This window comes from Hyla sarda, chromosome 1, assembly GCF_029499605.1.
Source record: "Hyla sarda isolate aHylSar1 chromosome 1, aHylSar1.hap1, whole genome shotgun sequence".
NCBI classification, from domain to species: Eukaryota; Metazoa; Chordata; class Amphibia; order Anura; family Hylidae; genus Hyla; species Hyla sarda.
The window spans coordinates 177,656,196-177,679,354 of NC_079189.1; the positions used below are offsets into that span (position 1 = coordinate 177,656,196).

At 41.5% G+C, this 23,159-nt stretch overlaps 1 protein-coding gene across 2 annotated transcripts in view; it reads left to right on the forward strand.

The window, feature by feature from the left end:
• Window positions 1-23,159, forward strand: part of SEC24B (SEC24 homolog B, COPII coat complex component) — an 88,842-nt gene that overhangs the window by 54,467 nt on the left and 11,216 nt on the right. For both annotated transcript variants that reach the window (XM_056564501.1, XM_056564510.1), the window contains 9 exons: window positions 4,277-4,389; window positions 4,708-4,826; window positions 10,155-10,210; window positions 12,845-13,051; window positions 13,153-13,276; window positions 14,381-14,539; window positions 15,793-15,966; window positions 20,022-20,132; window positions 22,139-22,314. In XM_056564501.1, the coding sequence (XP_056420476.1) occupies window positions 4,277-4,389; window positions 4,708-4,826; window positions 10,155-10,210; window positions 12,845-13,051; window positions 13,153-13,276; window positions 14,381-14,539; window positions 15,793-15,966; window positions 20,022-20,132; window positions 22,139-22,314 (1,239 nt within the window). The remainder of the gene's footprint in view (window positions 1-4,276; window positions 4,390-4,707; window positions 4,827-10,154; window positions 10,211-12,844; window positions 13,052-13,152; window positions 13,277-14,380; window positions 14,540-15,792; window positions 15,967-20,021; window positions 20,133-22,138; window positions 22,315-23,159) is intronic.

The window sequence follows — 23,159 nt, forward strand, 5'->3', positions numbered from 1 at the left end:
CCCTGGTTCCTCGATGGACATCAAGGATGCCTGCCTCCACATCTCATTGTTTCCCGGTCATCAGCGGTACCTCCGCTTTGCAGTTCCGGACGGTCATTTCCTATTGTGGCTCTCCATTTCGGTCTGACCACTTCTCCGCGGACCTTTACCAAAGTCCTGGCGCCTGTGATAGCCCTTTTACGGACAACAGTTGTTTCCATGATTCCTTAATTGGATGACCTCCTGATCAGAGCTCCAGCCAGGGCCCAGATCCTGGAGAGTCTTAGTCACAGCCTCCAGACCTTGTCTCACTTCGGTTGTTGGTCAGTCGGGACAAGTCCAACCGCTCTCCTGGAGCTCCAGTTTCCATTCGCTTTTGCATGGATGTCCTGGGTCAGTTAACAGCGGCCGTGGAGGCCGTGCCATTTGCCCAGTTTCATCACCGACCTCTTCAACTGGTGATTCTCTTTCGTTGGGACAGGTCTCCTTTGTCTCTCGACCGCAAGATCGTTCTCTCTCGACAGTCTTGTCGGTCCCTTCTATGGTGGCTTCATTTCCCCCCTGCTTTTTCGGGGGTGCTCCTTTCCTGCCCCTCCCTGCCAGTCTGTTGGGCTGGGGAGGTGTTTTCAGGGACCGGGGCCCCGAGAAGCCCTTTTCCCCTTCAACATGTTGGGCCTAGGGCAATCCTTTCTTTGCTTGCCTCTTGGGAAATTACCCTTCTGGGTGGAACTCAGGTTCGCGGCCATCTCGGCTATCTTCATTCCGGGCATCATTGAGATGTGGTCTTCTCAGCCGGTCCTCAGTCGTCCAAGGCGAGTGGTCCCGCCACAACTGAATCGTTCCTCTCTCTTGTTCGGGCTTTGCCCTACCTTATCTATTTCCTCCCTTTTCGGGCCGTGAGGAAACTCTCAGCAGAGGGCGTTTCCGCCATTCTCGTGGCCCAGCCTGGCCCCGACGGGCGTGGTACGTCGTCTTGGTCAGGCTCCTGAACGACTTAACGCTGCGCCTTCTCTATCGTCTAGACCTCTTATCTCAGGTCTTCTGTGCCACCCCTGGTTTGGACGGCGTGGCGGTTGAGACAACGGTTCTGAGGACCTTCGAGGTTTCTCTTCCCGAGTGGTTCGCACCATGCTGAGGGCACACAAGCCTTCCTCTGCAAGATTTACCACCATACCTGGCGGTCTTATTTTCTTGGTGTGAAACTCAGCCTTTTTCTCCAGTCGTGGTTTTCCTTCCCCCGCCCCTTTCCAGTCGGGGTTGGCTTTCCGCTCCCTTAAGGGTCAAAGGTTTGGCCCTTTCCATTCTTTTTCAACGTCCTCTGGCGTTCAATTATCATGTCCGAACCTGGTTCAGACTATCTGTCCCCTTCTTTCCCTTGGGACTTAAACTTGGTCTTAGGTGCCCAGCGAGGCGCCCCTTTTGAACCTCTCAGGGACATTTCTCTTCGCCTCCTTCCCCAGAAGGTGGCGTTCCTTATTGCTCTTACCTATGTTAGGAGGGTTTAGAGCTGGCAGCTCTCTCCTGCCGTTCTACCTTCCTGGTTGTATACCAGGACAAGTTGTTTTCCGTCCAGGTCCGTCCGTCCTTACCTGAGATGGTGTTTTTTTTTTTTTATTTATTTATTTATTTTTTATAAAAAAATGTTTTTCATCTCAATGAGGGCATCGTCCTACTATCCTTTTGTCCGGCCCCTTCTCATCCCTGACAGCGTTTGTTCCACCACTTGGTTGTGGTGAGGGCTGTTCGGACTTTCAGCAGTGTGACTCCCTTTTTTTGTTTTTCCGGAAGGTCGTCGTACAGGACAACCTGCTTCTACTGCCACCATTTTTCGGTGGATCCGGTCTACCATTTCGGAAGCTTACCGCTGCAAGGGGAAGGTCCCACCCTTCAGGGTTTTGGCTCAGTCCACCCATTTTTCGGGGCATCCTGGGCACTCCGCTATGTCGTCTTTGCACACTTTCACAAGGTCCTACCAGATTCATACCTTTGCATCAGTTGATGCTCCTCTGTGCCTTAAGGCGTTGCAGGCGGCGGTGGTCCAGCCGTCCACCTGACTGATTTCCTTACCCACCCAAGGGACAGCTTTGGTACGTCCCATGGTCTGTGTCCCCCAATGGAGCCGATAGAGAAAAGGAGATTTTTATGCTTACCGTAAAATCTTTCTTGAAGGATCCATTTGGGGACACAGCTCCCACCCTTTTTTTCTGGTGTTCCTATTTCAGTTGTCTGTCAGACAGTGTGTTCAGTTACCTTTTTCTTCTGGTTGCTCGGACAGTTTGTGGTTTTTCTCTTGACCTGTCGGTCTTCTCCTATTGCTCTGGGACTAAAACTGATTACCTCAGGTGCCTGTGTTCAGGTATACCCTGCTGGGAGGAGACGACTTTTCTTGTTGCCATAGTGTCAAGCCTCCTAGAGACAGCAGCATATACCCATAGTCTGTGTCCTCCAATGGACCCTTCGAGAGAGAGATTTTACGGTGAACATTAAAATCTCCTTATCCAATAGGCCCCGAGGTATGTCCCCCAGAAGATCCTTTGCTGATTTCAGTGAATTGCATGCAGGGGGCGGGGCTTAGTCATCTTAATTTACATATTGTCTGTGACTATGGACTATGAAGTGGAGTCATGAAGCCCCGCCCCCTTTCTGCAATTCACTGAATTCAACAGAGGATCTTCTGGGGGCCATATCTCAGGACCTACTGGACATATTTAAGTAACCCCTCGTTGGACTCCTGTTCATCCACACCATAACCCTGTTTATTGGGTTTAGTGTGGGTGAACAGACTGACAGTTTTCCTTTTTAAGGACGAAGGGCGTGCCTGTACACCCTTGTCCCGCTCTCCTTCTATGACGCGGGCTCAGGAGCTGACCCTGCGTCATAGCGGGGTGCTCCCGAGGGCGATCACCTGTGGCTAATACTGCACATCACCAATCCCGGTGTTGCCTGGCATTAACCCCTTAGACACCGCAAAGTTTCACGGCCTCTAAAACAAATAAAAAAAACTGTCCTGATAGCTCAGCGGAGCTGATCGGAACTACAGCGGGAGGGCCCTTACCTGCCTCCTCACCGTACCATTGTTGCTCTGAAGCTCCAGTCAGCCATGGCAGGCTGGAGCAGCAGAGCACTGATACAGGATCCTGTGCAGATTTGATGCGCAGGATTTGTAACTGCCAATTAGAAGCTGTACTCATTTAGTTCACATTGAGATCTTCAGCAGAAAATCCGGCGCATCAAATCGGCGTATGTGTGAACGTACCCTTACCGTAGATTTTGTGGTGAAATGATTGATGGTGTTACAAAGTTAAATTGGTGGCGCAAAAAACAAGCCCTCATATGGGTCTGTAGGTGGAAAACTGAAAGGGTTATGATTTTTAGAAGGTGAGGAGGAGAAAACGAAAGTGCAAAAATGAGAAAACTCGTGGTCCTTGTTGTTCCTGTTTTTTTTTTATTTATTTATTTTTTGTTCCTGTTGTTGTTCCAGAGGAAAAATTTGTATTGTTTACTAATACATAGAGGCCCGCATTTATCATTGTAGGTGTAGGGAAGCATTTTTCTATCCCTTTTTTTTTATATATTTTTTTTTTTTTTTTTTTGTGTATGCTGGTAATATGTAGGAGCACCAAATTTATTAAATGGTCACAGAGAATTTGATAAATTTCGTGCTGGTCACATTTTCTGAAATTTCACTCTTTACATACACCAAAAAGCTAAGCTAAGTCTGGGCTGGTGTAGTTTTAGAGACTTTTCAGTGGCTTTGCGCCTTTTTTGCGCCTTTTTACGAAAAGGCGCAGTTTATAAAACCCTTTCATATCATGTGTATTTTCAAAATCAGTGGATTGTAACTCAAAATCAGCAGATATGTTTAAACCAAAAGGAACAAAAACCCTGCTTATGCCTTTTTTTTTTTTTTTTTTTTTTGCACCTTTTCTAGACACAAAAAACAATATACAGACAATGATAAATGTCGGTCAGAGTCCTTAGGCACCCTTAAAGTACTAACAAGTTACATGTCACAGTCAGCAGGAGCTTAACCAGGATCAGTGTTACCCCTTGAATTAAACTAGACAAGCTTCAATACGTGGTACAGCCACTACTGAATGGACAAAGCTAGAAGGAAATATTGAGGCCGAGGCAGGGGTGCTGATAGTTGGTTCCTCACCTATTGTATTTTAGACCATCAGTATATAACTACAGTAAGGTTTCTGTCAATTTAGCTTAATGAGAATTTCAATATATCTTATTATTAAATCAAATCTACTTTGAGATTTAAACGTTTACTTTTAATCTTTTTCCATAGCTTCGTCCTCCACCTCCTGCAGTGTATCTGTTTGTTCTGGATGTATCCTACAATGCAGTTGAATCGGGGTATCTCCAATATTTCTCTCAGTCGGTTTTGGATAATCTGGACAAGTACGTATGACAGCAGTCAGAGAAGCATTAGTGATCAGATTTGGATTTCCATAGATCTCACAGTGGAAGCCCCATTTGTCACTGTGCATTGTTAGACTTTATTATGAAGTATGTCGTGTTGTATCTAGGTGTTCGAGCTTGCTGTCTGCAGTTGCTTAAATAAAGCACAAATTAACCCTTGAGACCTCACTATTGAATCTTGTTTTAGTATAATGAGATCAAGTGTAGTTATGTGTAGGCCTGTTTAAATAATAATCTGTATTAAGAATATAACAATATTGTTAAATGATCATGACTGCTTTCTCTTTTTGTTTAAAGGTTACGGGGAGATTCAAGAACAAAGATTGGCTTTATAACATTTGATAGCACTGTGCATTTCTACAACTTACAGGAAGGGCTTTCTCAGCCACAGATGCTGATTGTGTCTGATGTAGATGGTAAGTATTTGGAAAGATGGAGTAAGGTTTTCTAGAGCACAACGCGGAATAGGTACGAAGACCCTGATATAACAAAATCAGTGAAAGCTGAGCTGTAGTTGCTTAGAATGGGCAAAATCTCTCCAGTTTTTCTCTCATGCATTTTGAAAAATCACGGCAATAAATCTATTTAAGGGTACGCTCACACGTACAGGATCTGCTGCATATTTTGTGCGGCTGATTTTACTACCCATTAACTTCAATGGGTAACAAAATCAGCAGCAGAAATTATTCAGCAAAAATATGCAGCAGATCCTGTACATGTGAATATTTAAACTTTTAAGAGGAAACTGTCATCCGTTTATTGCTACCTAAACTGCAGGCAGCATTAAACTGGTGCAGGCATCCTGATCCCAGCATACTATATAGTTATGCGCTCTGGCATTTCAGAGTATTCATAGTTTAAATATGCCGCTGGGACCCAGGTAATCCTTGGAGCAAGTTGCCTGGGTCCTGGCATAATTTTAAACTAGGATTACTTTGAAATGCCTAAGCATATCAGAGTGATCTGTAGTGTGCCAGGATCATGATGCCTGCACCAGTTTTTTTTTTGCTGCCTCAGGTTTGGGCAGCATAAAACAGATGACAGGTCCCCTTTAAATGGTCACTGTAATTGCAAACTACTTCCATCCCACATCCTTTTTGTCTATCTTACCACCTCATCTCACTTCTCCCATTTACCTCAAAACGTCTTGAACAACATTTCTAGCTTTAACTGTCTTTCCACCTCTCTTCCAAATTATTCTTTGACCACTTTAAATCGGATTTCCCTCCCCACCACTGTACTGAATCCGCTCTAACCAAGGGGACCAATGATCTGCTGACCACCAAAGCTTCACGCCAATACCCTGTTCTCCTTTTACTTGGCCTTTCCTCTCCCGTTTGACACAGTAGTCCTCTCCTTTTTTGCTACAAATTGTCACAGATTTGACCCCTTCTTGGATCTTCTTATACCTCACCATCTGTACATTAGGTCTCACACACCAACTCTCACTGTTCCTCCTTCCTTGGGCCCCTACTTTTTTTTTCTTGGGCCCCTACTTTTTTTGCTGGATCGGTGACATTAGGCAGAACCGCCGCATGGCTGCGCCTTATACATATAGCGGCCAGTGGTGGAAGGGTTAAGTCCTCTCCTCCCAGTGGGAGAAGAGACAGTGAGTGGTTGGAGGGGCCAGACCGCGCTGCACTGGAGCTGTGCTTGCCGGAGCCCGAGGATCGTCTAGGCTCCCGTGTTTCATCTGCTTCCATGCGGTGCTGCCTGGCCCCTTCAGCATGCGTCTCAACCTATAATAACCCTGCTTGTCCCCCCCCCCCCCCAGACTAATACTATGATAGTATAGATGATAACACTTGTAATGCAGCTCCACCTTTGGCTGCTCTTTATCTCACGCCGATCCCTTGTAAGTGAGCACTTGAACTGCTGTGTGATTGACTCACAGGTCCTCAGTGCAAGCGGCCCTTATTTTTATGATGTGCGGCCTGGCCTCCGCTGTGCCTTTTACATATCATGTACACCTTTATGATATGCAGTTCCCATACTCCTGGTGCTAGAGACTTGTTGCTTCTGCTTTCACTAAAGGCAGAGAGCTCGTTTGCTCCCTGCCTTAGCACTGCACAGGCACACGGTGCTGGTGGCAGACAACAGGCAATGAGCGCTTTCTCTCTGCCAGAGACAGGAGTGAGTGCTTTCTCTCTGCCAGAGTGAAAGCGCTCACTCCTGTTGTCTGCCACCAGCGCCGTGCGCCTGTGCAGCGCTAAGGCAGGGAGCATGCGAGCTCTCTGCCTTTAGTGAAAGCAGAGGCAGCGTGTCTCCGGCACCAGGAGAAGAAAGAACACACCTTTAGAATGACACATGGCATATATCTTGCAGTAATTTCAGCTATTAAAAATCAGTTCCATTAATCTGATTTGGCTTTCAGATGAATGGGACAGTTACAGTGCTTACTACTGTTGATATGGGCCATGAAAAGGGTTTAATGAAAAGAGCTGCAAAATAGAAATCCCCACATGTTTAGTGATGATGTGCCACAAAATGTATTTTGGTGGCATACCCCTATACACATGGATTTCGTAGTGCTGGCATTGCTGTTGTCAATGTATAGACATTTGACATTTGTAACACCAACTACAGTAGCTGATTCTGTTCACTAGGAAGGAAGAAATGGTGTTTGGGTGGGTCATTAGTGTAAGAAAAGGAATCCTTAGAAGATGACATACAGGGAACCTGTCAGGAGTTTAATGCTGCCTTAACCCCGGCAGCATGAAACAGGTTTCCAGCTCCCTTATTTTAGTGTTTCAGAGAAGTCTAGATTTAAAACTGGACAGGAGTCGTCCTCCCAGTTAGGGTGCAGTCACACCACGTTTTTGCAATACAGATATGTTTTTGCAAATTTATATATGGTTTAATACGGTTTTTCACCTGGACCAAAAACCGTGGCAGGCTATGGGTTTGGGTATGGGGAAAAAAACGGACAAAACCGTACAAGACGCAAAACGAATGCAACGGATGCATCGTTCGGCATACAGTGTTCAATGGAGAGTCAATACATACGGTTTTCAATACTGTTCCATACGGTTTTCACACTGAAAACGTATACAAACTGTGTTGCAAAAATGTGGTGTGAATGCACCCTTAGGCCAAGTTTTCACTTGTTTTTTTCTGTGCCTCCCCCCGCAGCATGTTGAACCTATGGCTTTTTTTCCCCCTGAAATCGTGGTGTTTTTCTCCCATAGAAGTCTATGGGAGTAAAAAACAACGCAAAGAAAAACGACATGTGGGTTTTAATTTTGGCATTTTGTCGACGGTTTTTATTCTTTTTTGGACTTTAGCGATCGAAAAATGTGGTAGATACCTTTTTTGTTTTTGTTTTTTTTACCATTAAAAAAATGTATAAATAAAAAAGATACAGTAGTGATGGAAAAAAATTGCTTTTTAAGAAATGTATCTTTTTTTGATAACATTTTTATTCATTTTTAAACAGGGATCAATTTATGTGGGCGGGCAGGGAACAAAAAATTTAGCCGACAATAATAAAAATTTAGAAAGGGTCATATATAAAAATATATTATAATTGTGTTAAACTTTTTATTAGTAATGTATTTTCATTTGTTGAATTGTGTGTGTGTGTGTGTGTGTGTGTGTGTGTGTGTTAATTTTTTTTTTTGTCTTTTTTAAATTTTTTAGGTGGTAGTACTACTCCCAGCATGGAACACACTGTTCCATGATGGGAGTAGTAGTACCTGTACTAATTGACAGATCGCCCGGGTGTCGCTTCTGACACCCGTTGCGACCCTCTGTATAATGTATAGATGCAGCCGGCGTCCCCTGCACTGCCGTATATGTGTGTGTGTGTCACACACACACCTATTCATATTTCCCGCAGAGAGCTGTGATTGGCCAGGTGGTTCCAGCCAATCACAGCTCTCTGCGGGAAATATGAATAATAGGTATATATACGGCAGTGCAGGGGACCATAGAAGAGCGGCCTTCCGCCCGCATCTATACATTATACAGGAGGATGACAGCGGGTGTCAGGAGTGACACTCGCTGCGATCTGTCTATTAATGCAGGTACTACAGCTCCCAGCATGGAGCAGAGTGTGCTCAATGTTGGGAGCAGTAGTACCTGCAGTTATGGACAGATCACAGCGGCTGTCACTCCTGACATCCGCTGTGATCATCCTTCATCCCTGAGATGTGGAGCGACTTTCTCCTGCTCTCCGCATCTCTGTACTATACTCAGAGCTGGCCAGTGATGTGAATAGAAATTCACATATCTCACTCATATTTCCCTCTGAGAGCAGGATGGGCTTCCACTATCTGGCCAATCCCCACTCTGGGCAGAAAATATGAATGAGTGATGTGAATTTGTATTCACATCACTGGCCGGCCCGGAGTATAGTACAGAGATGAGAGCGCTGTATAGAGCCGCTCCACATCTCTGCTATATTATGGACGATCGCATTGGGTGTCAGGAGTGACACCCAGGGCAATCGGTCTATTAGTACAGGAACTACTACTCCAATCTTGGAGCAGTGTGTTCCATGCTGGGAGTAGTAGTACTACCTAAAAAAAAACACGCACACTACATTTTTAGTTCCCTGCCCGCCCACATCAATTGATCCCTTTTTAAAAATGTATTAAAACTTCGTTATATAAATAATATTTCGTTAAAAAAAAAAAATTCAATTTTTTTGGTACCCAACACATTATGAAAAAAATATTTCAAAGGGGCCAGAAATAGAATTTACACTCCAAGGCAAAAAAACGCCAAACACAGGAAAATGCTGTGGCGTCTTTTTCAGGCGTTTATTCTTTTGCTTTTTTTTTGGGGCCAGAAAAATGCCTAAGTCGAAACTTAGCCTTACCAGGATAGTCTTAGTTGGCTTCTTTCTGCCCATCTGCATTTGATTGATTTGATCTTTCCATTTGTGTATAGGGTGTGAACTCCCTATACACGAGAGATCCCAAGGACTGACACTGTGACTTTGAGCCCAGTTCCTAGCCAGTTTTAAAGGGGTACTCCGGTGGAAAACAAATATATATATATATATATATATATATATATATATATATATATATATATATTTATTTTTTATTTTTTTCAAATCAACTGGTGCTTGAAAGTTAAACAGATTTTGTCAATTACTTCTAGAAAAAAATCTTAATCCTTCCAGTAGTTATTAGCTGCTGTAGGATACAGAGGAAGTTGTGAAGTTTTCAGTCTGACACCTCTGTCCAAGTCAGGAACTGTCCACCAGAGTTCATGTATACACCAGAGTGCCCCTTTTAAAGCTATGATTTCTCTTAAACACTGCAGAGTAAATCATAGTTGGTTATAAGGCAGGCTGTCCTTATTTCGTCCTTTCAGTCTGTTGTTTAGGCAGTATGAAACGCCTGACACAGTAATTTGCTATTTCCTGTGCAGACTGGGGCAGTATCAGAAGAAGGTTGGAGACTTAATTTAATGATAGCTGTAGTGAACTGCTGGAGATCTAGGTAAGGCGGTATAATCACAAATACCTACATAAGGCTCCACATATATCTTCCCTGTCACCCTGGTCTAGAAGGAAAGGATCGCATTTGTTTCAGCTGCACTGATGATAAAGACAAAAAGGAAGCTAGTGAATATCACCCAACTGGAAATAGTATATATTTTGTAGAGATATAGGAGGGAAAACAATGAAAACTTTTAATTTTTTTTATACTTTGGGGTATTTTTCTGCTTATTTTAGATGTAAGTAATGATTTGTTGTAGCTTATAGGCCTGTGTTGCTTTTTCTTTTTCAGAAATATTCTTACCTACTCCTGATGGCTTACTTGTAAATCTTCATGAAAGCAAGGAGGTGAGGGTTCCTTCCACTCAATGTGTGTTTGTTTTTTGTGGGGGTGTTCTGGAAGGCAGCTGACTAGCATGAAGCATCCTACTATATATCTGCTTAATAATAGGTAGAGAATCCAGCCCTCTGCCTGGTCAGCTCTGCTTCCGGGAGAGGTTGGTGCCATTTTTTTTGTTTAATCATTCAGATATAACTTAGTGTTACTGTCATTAAAAAAGACTATTGACAGGTTGATTAGGCATGTCAAAAGTTGTTTATTGAGCCTTGTCTTAGGGTGCATTCACACCACGTTTTTGCAATGCAGTTCCCGTATCAGGTTTTCGATGAGAAACCGGTTCCTCAAAACCTTATACGGTTTGAAAAATGATGTCCGGTTGCATCTGTTTTTTAAGAAAAAAAATATACGTTTTTAACTTTACACTCCATTTTTAATAAAGTTTCACTTGTTTGATTGAAATTCCACAAAAAAAACTGCAAAGTCAAAAACCGGATGGTGAAAACCGGATGGAACAGTACGCACATACAGTTCTGTACTGTTCCCCTTGACTCCCATGTTAAAAAAAAAAAAAAAAATGTATGGTTTAATAGTTTTTCCCCCGGACCAAAAACCGTGGTAGACTTCGGTTTTGGGTACGGGAAAAAAACCTGACAAAACCCTACAGGATGCAAAACTGAGACAACCTGATGCATCTTTTGGCATACGGTTTTCAATGGAGAGTCAATGCATACGGTTTTCAATACGGTTCCATACGGTTTTCACATAGAAAACGTATACGGGAACTGTATTGCAAAAACGTGGTGTGAATGCACCCTTACTCTTGAGACCTGCTGTGGCATTTTGCTCCTTGGCCACCCATGAGATTTGTAAATTTCTCTGCATTCCTTTCTAATAACTTACGACCACAGCAGGTGTCAGGAGTAAGACACGACTCAATAGACAACTATTTACATGCCTGATCGACCTGTCAATAGTCCTTTTTAGTGACTGTAACACTTCAAATGATATTTAAATGATAAAAAATAAAAAAAAACAGCTGAGTGAGACTCCTGAGACCTGGTGCGATCACCAGCTTTTGACATGCCTGATCTGTATTTTGGCACAATAATTTCTCATGTATTTTGGTCCATAAACGCCTCAAAATACATCCCATTCCAGCTCTAGCTTTTCACAAAATCAGAAACATCTGAAAATTTCTGACTTCTTTATTTACTTATTTATTTTTGAGCCTTGGAATGTGACCTAAAAACAAAGTGGGGTAGATCTATCAAACCTTGTGCAGAGAAAGTGGAGCAATTGCCCATAGCAACAAATCCGATTCCAGCTTCCAAAAAAAGCCTGTGAAAAATGAAATGTGAATTCTATTTGGTTGCTATGGGTGACTGTTCCACTGCACAACGTTTTAATAAATCTTCCCCAGTGTGCATAAAGCCTTAGGTTATGTTTACACAGTGGAATGTCCACTCGGAATTCCACAGGAATTTTCCACACAGAATTCCACTGCAGCAGAGTCCCGTTCATTTCAATGAGATTCTGCTGCACTGTTCACACTGTGTAATTTTTGTGGCAGAACCTTATTTCTAACACGGAAATCCCGGATTTGGTGTCTGTAAAAATAATAGCCATTTCTATTCTTTTTGCGGATTTTGTTCGGAACTGCATTGCCATCTATGAGACGGCGCATTTCCAAGCAATCTCAGCACCCTCCGGATTTTTCAGATATGCGCAATGTGTTTTCCGTGTGGACATTCCGCACAAATTATGCCATGTGAACATGACCTTAGGGTATAGTCCTATGGGTTGGGATTGCTGCAGATTCTCCATCTGGTTTTGTGGGTGGACAGTCTGCAGTGGAATATAGTAGCAAGGTGAATATGGTTTAAAGGGGTTATCCAGGAGAAAAACTTTTTTATATATCAACTGGCTCCAGAAAGTTAAACAGATTTGTAAATTACTTTGAGTTGTTGTTTTCTATCTGACAACAGTGCTCTCTGCTGACATCTCTGCTTGTCTCGGGAACTGCACAGAGTAGAAGAGGTTTGCTATGGGGATTTGCTTCTAAACTGGGCAGTTCCCGAGACACGTGTCATCAGAGAGCACTTAGACAGAAAAGAACAACTCAAATTCATAAGCTCATAAGTGCTGAAAGGATTAAGATTTTTTAATAGAATTAATTTACAAATCTGTTTAACTTTCTGGAGCCAGTTGATAAATACAATTTTTTTTCCCCTGGAATACCCCTTTAACCTAATCTTTTGTTTATATTGTCCAGCAGGCATGTTTTTAGCACGTGTTTGCATTGCGGATTTTACCTGAAGGGAAAGTTACAATTCTCAGCAATACCAGCAATCTCTTGGTCTGTGTACATCTAGCCTTTGGCTTTGACACATGATATATTATTGCCCAGTGGCCAGGTCTAATACGATTAGTGGGGTCCAGAAAAATTTGTTGGGAGCCCTTGGGCTTCTGCACCTGCAGATTTTACTATTCAGATGATTGGGGCAATAGCTGAAATATCTGTGTGAATGTACCCTGATAAGTTATAACTCCACAGTGCATGGATGGATAATTTAGCGCAATATGTCCACTTTTGTTGTAATATTTTTATATATATTTATTCCTTTTAATATTTTTCTATCTAGCTTATCAAAGATCTGTTGAGTGCTTTACCTGGGATGTTTACCAGCACAAGGGAAACTCATAGTGCTCTTGGCCCAGCTCTACAAGGAGCCTTTAAATTAATTTCTCCAACTGGAGGAAGAATATCGGTGTTTCAGGCTCAGCTGCCATCTTTAGGAGCTGGACTTTTACAGTCTAGAGAAGACCCAAACCAAAGATCCAGCTTAAAGGTATTGTGTCCAATACTAATTATTGATAATGTATTATGTCATTGTATCTTATTTAGGGAGAGTGTACTTAATGTTTTATATATTGCTGTATGTTTCCTCAGGGGGTTCAGCACTTAGGCCCTGCCACTGATTTCTACAAGAAGTTGGCTTTGGATTGCTCTGGACAACAAACTGCTGTGGATTTGTTTCTTTTAAGTTCTCAATATTCTGATCTGGCATCACTTGGTATGTCAAAACTCTCTTTTACAAACATATAAAATCATCCAATATTTACAAGGTCTTCTGTTCTTAAAGTGATATTAACCCCATACAAACCAGGAAAACTTTAGGTTTTTCCTCCTTACCTTTTATGGATAATCCCTTTTTAAGATGCATTATGTAATGTGAGGGCTTTACACCTTTTATAGTGGATATTAGAAAATGTACAGGATTCTGTATTGTTTTCTTGAAGGGTTTTAACTAAAATGTAGCTATAAAATATAGAATTTTTTTTGTGTGCGGTTGTTTCCCTGGAATATTTAAAGGAGTTATCACCTATCCACAGGATAGATAAGTACCTGATCCGTTGGGACCCCCACAGATCATGAGAACAGGGGTCTCTTGTTACCTTTATGAATGTAGCGCAGTTAAAGGGGTACTCCGCTGCTCAGCATTTGGAACAAGCTCACCGGGAGCTTGTGACATCATAGCCCCGCCCCTCGTGACGTCACACCCCGCTCCCTCAATGCAAATCTATGGGAAGGCGCATGATAGCCGTCACGCCCCCTCTGATAGACTGGCTTTGAGGGGCGGGGTGTGACGTCACGAGGGGCAGGGCTATGACATCATGAGCTGCTGACTCCAGCGTTCGTAACAGTTTGATCCATACGCTGAGCAGCAGAGTACCCCTTTAAGCATGCGCACTGCTCCATTTACTAGCTATGGGGGTACGTTGCTCAACTATGTTCAGAAGCCCCACAGTGAGTAAATATTTTGTGCAGTCAGTCCCCCACTGATCAAATATTTCAAAATCAGATTTTCAGCTAATCCAGCGGATAGGGGATATGTCTCAATCTTATGATAACCTCTCTTATTCAGTTTTTATTTTTTATTTTATTTTTTTTATTATCTTATCCACTATTTTACTAATCTGCATTCAGATCTCATCCTTTTGTAGTGTTTTCTCATCTTATGTAGTAAAAATATTTTGGGTATGACCTGTAAATAAGCTGGCAAGATATTCTAACTATTTTCTAAGTCTTTCCAAAAAATATACATAAAGAATATTATGGTATTTATCATTCCTATTTGATCATAATTCTTTTTTTATTATTATTATTTTTTTTTTAGCTTGTGTGTCAAAGTACTCTGCTGGATGCGTATATTACTATCCGTCATTTCATCATAAGCACAATCCAGCTCAAGCTGATAAATTAAAGCAAGATCTGGACCACTATCTTACTAGAAAGATTGGTTTTGAAGCAGTAATGAGAATCCGCTGTACAAAAGGTATCTCTGATTTGTCAAATAAGCCTTTGCTGTTCTTTGTCCAGGTTATGTGCCACAGTAATTAGGCCTGGGCTACACTGCCATGTAGAATACAATGTAAAATATAGACTTGCAGCTGCAACTACAGCAACACATTGAGTTGTATGCAATCGTATGGACTTGCAGCTGTGACTTAATAGTTAAAATCAATCTGTAGTGCTTCAAAAAGTCGCAGTGCTTTGCAGTGCACCCCTAGCCTCATGCTGTTGTAGTTTTAAAGTGTCTGTGTTAGCATTACTTGTCTAATGCAGACACCCTTGCCGAATGCCTATTTTATACTATGATCTCTGTCCCAGTAGTCTTGCTGTTCGTTCATATATAAACCACAGTCCATGTGAATTTTCATAGAGCAATACTAATCTAAGTAATTTATAGGGAGTACCTTTACATAATGTGTAAACAGTCTTCATCTCTATCCACAGTAGCCATTGTTATCAAGCTTGGTGACACATTAGTCATGAACATCACTAAAGATGCCTAGTAAGAGTAACAACCTGCACAATTAATTTATAAAATATTTATAGTCACTGGATGGCATTCAAATTGGTAGAATGCTCTCTTGCCCTTATTCCATGGTGTAAATGAACACCCCTAATTCTCCCTAATTCTTACATAGTCAAGGAGACCCTTCCTGACACACCTGCCATCACCAGTAACCCTCTCCCTTTTTCTTGGTAATATTTCACTGTTGATAAACACTTTGTCTGTTTTTATCGATCTGATATGTCAGACTTTAGTTCCAAAGCAGAATAATAGTTGGTTTGTGCCTGGTAGGGGCATCTGTGACCCAAGTTGCTTTGTGTGTCAAGGTCTATTGTTTCCTTGATCATCTCTCAGTATGAAAAAACTGGCAAAGCATCTGCAGACAAAAGTAGCTGTGTTTGAAAGTCAAAGCTGAACATGAGGGACAAACGAGCACTCCATACAATTTTAGCACACCTATTGATTTTACAGATGCAACTTGTGTTCAAGGACTAGTTTTTGTGTTTCTTTAGCTACAATTCAACAAATTGCTATTTTGTCGCTACATGAAACTGAGCAGCACTTTTTTAGCTTTAAACACAGGAAATTCTCATTCACTCAAAACTTTTAAAGTATTTTAGGCATAAATGTTAATTTTATATGTGTCCTGTTTAGTAGTTTGGGCACTTGTGTAATATTTGCCTTCAATTTTTTAGTTTTTGCTTTACATACATATAATTATTTTATTTCAGGTCTCTCCATACATACTTTTCATGGGAATTTTTTTGTCCGGTCAACTGACTTGTTATCACTTGCCAATATCAATGAGGATGCTGGATTTGCAGTGCAGATGTCTTTAGAAGAAAGTCTGACAGACACCTCTTTGGCATGCTGTCAAGTGGCTCTCCTCTACACCTCTAGCAAAGGTATTTTATTCATCAATTGTGTGCACTGTAGCAAGTATTTATTTCTACTGCAAATTTTTCCATGTGCTATTTCACACTGGGTGATTGTAGTTGGTACCCAACCCCCACACATTTCAGTGCTATGATCACTGGTGCACACGATCACCTAGGAGGGAGGTATTTTTTTTAAAAGCTACCACTTGACAGCAAAGACCCGGATCAGGGAAAATTCATGGCAACACAAGGTTAAGGTGAGCGATATCTGCTGTTAGGTCCGGGGCGGTCTATTCAAGCATTGCTGTCATTTAAACCAACTTTTGACATATTGCTCAGACATTTCAAAAGTTGCTGATTGCACCTGGTCACTCCTGAGACACACTGTGATTGTGAGTTATAAGCCGGGGAACCGGGTGGCATTGCGCACCACTCACCAACTGGCACATCAGACCTTTTCTCTGCAATGACTTCTAGCAATAGGGGATGGGTGGAGAAACCTTTATATAGGTGGTGCCTGGCATGAATTGGAGAAAGAAACGTAAGAGGAGTGTGCAGTGGCACTGTGAAGATGATAAAACACAGGGCCAGTGGCGACATGTGGCAAACAATGAAGCTTGGCATCGATAAGTGCCAGTACACACAGTATGCTGGCGGATTGCAGCCGTTGAAGTGAACAGGGAAGAGAGAATCCTTGGAGGACAGCTCACACAGGCTAGAGAGGGGAAAAATTAAATAGGTTTTATACACTTGTTGAGAAAAAATACAGCTTGTACTTAAAGCTGCAGAGGCTGTAAAGCAAAAGGAAGAAACATTTAGAATTTTATGGAAAAAAAAACAATCAAAATGCTTTTTTTGCAGCATAGTAAGGCTTCTTTAACACTGCAGTGCAACTCCCGCCAGGGAAACAAAATACATCATGCAAGGTCTTTTTCTCCAAATACTCCCGTTAAAAAAAATTTAATAAAAAACAGCACCTGATGGACCCCATAATAGTAAATGGGATCTGTTGGCCCACGTTGTGCCCCGTCCGGATAACCTAAGTTAAAGGCATAAAAAAACCTTACGGTCGTTTTCCGATGGGGCACAATGGCAGTGTAAAAGGTGCCTTAGTACAAAGAGGGAATAAATGAATACCTTTTCATGTGTCCAAACATGAACAATATATATTATACATATATCAAAATGTTTATGCCTGATCAATCTATATGACATGAGGCGTAGTAATAAAAAGAATGTCCACCTTTTATCACAATTCAGTTCTAAGATCCAAAGTTTAGTGACTGTATATTCCTCTTTAGAGGTTAATGATTGATTATTTTTTTTTTTTTTTTTACAATCCCCTATCATGCGGCAGGACCCCAGCGATCAGACATCTTATCCCCTATCCTGTGAATAGGGGATAAGATGCCTAGCGGCAGAGTACCCCTTTAAATTCCTGACTTGTGCAAAATTAAGTAAAAAATAAATAAATTCTGCCTCCAGTCACTTGACCACTATAAAGAAAAATAATATAATTAGAGATGAGCGAATTTACAGTGATTTGATTTGTCACGGACGTCTCAGCTCGGCAGTTGCTGACTTTAGTCTGCATAAATGAGTTCAGCTTTCAGGTGCAGCGGTGGGCTGGAAAGGGTGGATAGAGTCCTAGGAGAGGACTTTTTCAGCCCACCGGAGCACCTGAAAGCAGAACTAATTTATGCAGGCTGAAGTCAGCAACTGCCGAGCCGAGAAGTTCGTGACAAATCGAATCACTGTAACTTCGCTCATCTCTAAATATAATCTAAAGATCTGCACTGAATTTTGTATGTATTTTCATAAAAAAAAAAAAACTGTCAGCAAATTCATGTTGCCCTCACCATCGACAGCATGAAATACAAAACATAAAAACAAAGAACTTGCACTCAGAAAGGGGAATATACTAAAACAGAATATTGGACAGACAGGGATGTTAACTCACTCCTCGGTGGGGGGACCAAAGCATAATATATTGGTACCCCCCTCTACATCTGCTTGTCTCAGGTTCCTTGGGTCTGTGATCTGGCAGGATTCACAGCTTATCAATGTATATTGGTACTGAAGGCGTCCGTGGTTGGGAACGGTTTATTATTAAAATACTGATAAAAACCATAAAATCCAAGTGCAAAGCGTTTCGGGGGGATTAGCACATACACCCCCCCCCCCTCAGGCCATACATCACAACTGTATCTGGTCACTTTTATATATACACATACTTAGATATGACATCAATTACACTCATGGTTCAGTTCCCCTGTCTCCTTCCGGTGGGCGCCACTGGCGTCATTGAGGTATGTATCCTTCCGGTTCCTTTTAGCGCCCATTGTGCTCCACTCTAACCTATCATTGTTGCCGGTATCGTTTTGTTCATCAGTAATGGCGCCCAGCGAGCTTCACAATGCGACGCACGTCACGCCCCACGTCACCTTCCGTACTTTCGGCCCACTGGAACACACGGTGTGCCCCACTGCGGTCCTGCACACCTTCCGGCACCGTGGAACGCACAATGCACTCCACTCGCCAGTCATCCAATGCGCCCTTCCACTCGTATGGAGCGCACCATGTGCCCCCCCTCTGGATCTTGGGAGCTTGCTCTATAGGAGACCTCCTGACATGAATGCTTATATACACCAGCGGCCTCCACCAGTTCAAGTCGGGGAAAATATACATAAAGTTCCATAATGACTCAACTATTAACAATTTAAGTCAACTCTAAAATATACAATAAAATAAACAGTATGTGGTAATATATGGATTTATATACGGTAATATTAAAATTACCACCAGTACAATTCCTATATAAATACTATTCAAAGTGTATTCTCATAACACAATATCAACCAAAGTACTATTCAAAATATATTCCAATAACGAAATATCAACCAAAGAATAAAATAAAAAAAAATAATGTAATCCACCATAGTCCACTTCCCAGTTTCACATTATCCCAACTTGTGCAAATTATCCCATAGCTATATAAGTATGGACTCAATGCCCATCGCAAATAACTCTTTCCAGTGACTCATTCTGCCCATCAGGGTTTGATGTATTGTAGCGAAATATCCAGTACACCTCCCTATGGCACAAATATTTATAATCCCCTGTTTTTATTTTGTCGATGGGGGTAACTTTTATTCCAGAGCTGTTTCCACCATGATAGTTGAAGTGTTGGGAAACGCTGTGCAGCTCCTATTTGTGCTTAATGTTGAAGCTATGTTGACTTAATCGTTGCCTCATCGACGGCATGAAATATTGATGCATAGTTTAAAAAGAGCCAGTTCTTGGTATAAGAGTCTGCTGGGTGTCTCCTCTCTTGATAAAGCAGATTTCACACAAGCGTATTCATTATACAGACTTATTTTCTTAATCTAGGTGAAATTCCTTCAGTGTTGCATCCATATTTTATTTATTTTTAAATTTTTTTTTTTTTGTACAGTAAATATTCATAGGCATCTTCTAGACAGGAAATTAAAATCACATCGTGAAAACCGATCATAGGAACAAATAAAAATACTGATGAAATAGAGGTTCAATACAGATCAAATATGATTTTTTTAAATATTTTAATCCCTTTCACGGGCATATACCATCTGCAAAATAGATGATAGTAGCTGATGCTGCGCTTTTTAAAAACTTACATGTTCACATTATGGTCCACAAAATGCACTTGTGTGAAATAGGCCTAAGTATGATTGGCAGGTCTTTCACTATAGCGTCTTTAGGAGAGAAGTCTTTTAGCGTAAACCTTTGTTCCTTAATACCATGGAGCCTGCCAATATTTTATGATGCCTGTGGATAGGACAGCACGAATCTGCAGACGGGTGTCCAAAGGTGGCTACTACGTGGTATCACAGCAAGGTCATTAATTTATTGAATTGGTTGCGCTTTCCGACATTTTTTTTCTGTTAGTTTGCCTACCTTTTCTATTTGATGTGCTTCTTGTTACTTTCATTAAAGCAAAGAGAACATTCTATTTTATTCCTACATGTTTTAAGCTGCTGTGTAAAAACATAAAGAAATAGCCCTTATCTTTACAGCAGAGTTAATGTATTATTTGCAAACAGGTCAGCGGAGGATACGAGTACACACATTGTGCCTGCCTGTGGTCAGTTCATTACCTGATGTGTTTGCAGGAGCAGATGTTCAGGCTATTACTTGCCTGTTGGCAAATATGGGTAAGTTCTTCATTTTGTTTAATATCCTAAAAGCAAAGTTTATTTATAGTCTTAAAGTGTACCTCAACTTTCAGGGCTGCTGTGTACAGGCGAGGCAGGGAGCAGGGGAGGCAGGGCTGCTGGTATGAATAGAAATAGCCTCTTTTTCTCCTGATCCTTCATCAGCCTATCAGCCTCCTCAGCTGATCACCGAATAGAATCATTGAGCAGGCATTACAAGTCAATTACAGACAACTTGTTCTCATATGCTTTGTAAGGGGAAAATGTTGGTGAGGTGTTTAACACAAATAGCTAATTAGCCAATCACATGGGAGGAATTCAATACATTTAGGTATGTAGACATGGTCAAGACAGCTTGATGAAGTTTATACTGAGCATTAGAATGAGGAAGTTTTTGGGATTTAAGTAATTTTGAACATGGCATGGTTGTTGGTGCCAGACCGGGCTGCTGTGAGTATTTCAGAAATTGCTTCTCTACTAGGATTTTCATGCTGGTCCGATAAAAAGAAATCATCAAGTGAATGGCAGTTATGTGGACAAAATGCCTTGTTGATGACTGGGTCAATATGGCATGCAATGGTAACTTTAAATAACCACATTTTACAACCAAGGTATGCAGAATGCACAACACGTCAAACCTTTAATAATATGGACTACAGCAGCAGAAGACCAGACCTGTCAAATAAGAATAGGACACTAAGGCTACAATTCACTCAGGCTCAACAAAATTGGACAATGAAAGAACTTTCCTGATCTGATGAGCCACAATTCCAGCTGCAACATTCAGATGGCAGGGTCAGAATTTGGAGTGAACAATATGAAAGCATAGATCCATCCTGCCTTCTATCAACAGGTTAGGCTAGTGGTGGTGTAATAGTTTTCTTGGCATATTTTGGGCCCCTTAATGCACCATGTCATGAAGCCCACATGATCTTAAACTGGTTTCTTGAACATGACAGTGAGTTCGCTGGACAGCAAGGGCCTCCACAGTCACCAGCTCTTAATCTAATAGATCACCTCTGGATGTGGTGAAAAGGGAGATTCACATCATGGATGTCCAGCCGACAAATCTCCAGAAAATGTGTGGAAATCCCAATTCCAGTGTCTGCAGAAAGAATAGACTTCCCCTCTGAAATGCATTGCTGTCTATGAGAGCGCGAATTTCTGAGTGGTCCTAATGCCCGTCAGATCATGCTAATGTGCTGAATGTCCTCCGCCTGTGTTTCAGGCAGACATTACGTACATTTTCGTCCATGGGAACCTGGCCTTAGGCTGTGTTAACACCACGTTTTTGCAATACAGTTCCTGCATCAGGTTTTTGATGAAAAACGGATTCCTCAAAACTGGACTAAACTATATCAAAACTTGTGTACAAATTTTAATCCATATACGGTTTGAAAAATGATGTCCAGTTGCATCCTATTTTTAAAAGAAAAAAAGTATACATTTTTATTCCTTATGAATAAAGTGTTATCCATTATGAATAAAGTTTCACTTGTTTGATTGAAATTCCAAGAAAAAAACTTTGCAAGGTCAAAAACCGTATGGTGAAAACCAGATGGAACCGTACGCACATACGGTTCTGTACGGTTCCTATTGACTCCTTTGTTAAAGTATACGTTTCAATACGGTTTTTCACCCGGACCAAACACTGTGGTAGGCTAAAGTTTTGGGTACGGGAAAAAAAACTGACAAACCTGTACAGGATAACAATGGACGGACACAACCTGATGCATCGTTTGTCATACGGTTTTCTATGGAGAGTCAATGCATACGGTTTTCAATATAGTTCCATACGGTTTTCAATTTGAAAACATATACGGGAACTGTATTGCAAAAACGTGGTGTGAACCCAGCCTGAGAAGGAAAAAGTCTAATGGAAACATATGTAGCTTGTTTGGTATGTCTGCTTACAGATACTGATCAAATCCACCTGTGTGAAAGTTGCCTACTTTGCCCAGGGCCTATCATTTCTTCATCTGGTTTGTATATTTTTATATTTGCAGCTGTAGACCGATCCATTACGTCCAGCCTTTCTGATGCTAGAGATGCCTTGGTGAACGCAGTGGTAGACTCCCTGTCCTCCTACAAGTCAACACTTTCAAATCTACAGCAGTCCACTCTCATTGCACCCAGTTCTCTTAAGCTTTTCCCTCTGTATATTTTGGCTCTTCTAAAGCAGGTTAGTGAATTCAAACAAGCCAGTCTTTATTTTGTATTTTGTTAGGCTTTGTTCACATTGGTGTCCTTGCAGATTCTGACAAAAATACTGGACCATATAGCCTGCAGCACGGTTTTGTGCAATAAAATACCGGACCCCTGTAGGGTCTGTCTGGTGGTGTTGGTGTCCAACATGTTAGTGATCTGCCCTGCTGTTATTTTCATTCATCTGCTCTTATGACTGAAAAAGAACAGTGGAAACAGGGAACTGGATATGATTTCGCACTACAGCTGGTCACCATACAAGTCAGAAGAATAAGGTGAACTAGAATACTAGTACAATACAGACATTAAATTTTTTTTTTTTTTAGGGAAAAAATGAGTATTTGTCCGTAGCAGTCTACCAGATTGCTGACAGAAAATAAAAGCATCAACCCAATTGACTGTTTGTGCCACCTAATATTGTTTTCCGCAACACAAGTTTTGAGAAATTTCCCCCAGTAGATTTAAAGGGAACATATAAATAGAAATTACATTGATTGATTAAATCCATGTTTGTTTAACATATAAAAAATTTTTGTTTAGTCCTGAGATCTTGCAGTGTTCATTCTGGCCACAAGGCCTAATATTAAGCTGGGACTTACTGTTCTATACAGATCACTTTCCAAGAGTGGCCACCTTATCACAGACAGGAGTACAGTGAAAGGAGAAAGCTTAGCGCTCCTGGTCTTCTGTTACAGACAGCATTAGGAGGAGGCTTTCTCTTAAATGGGCACTGTCAGATACAAAAACTTTTGATAAGTTGTAAAGCATGTATAACCAATAGGTTTTGCAATTGCTTTCATTAGAACATTTTCAGTATTTCAT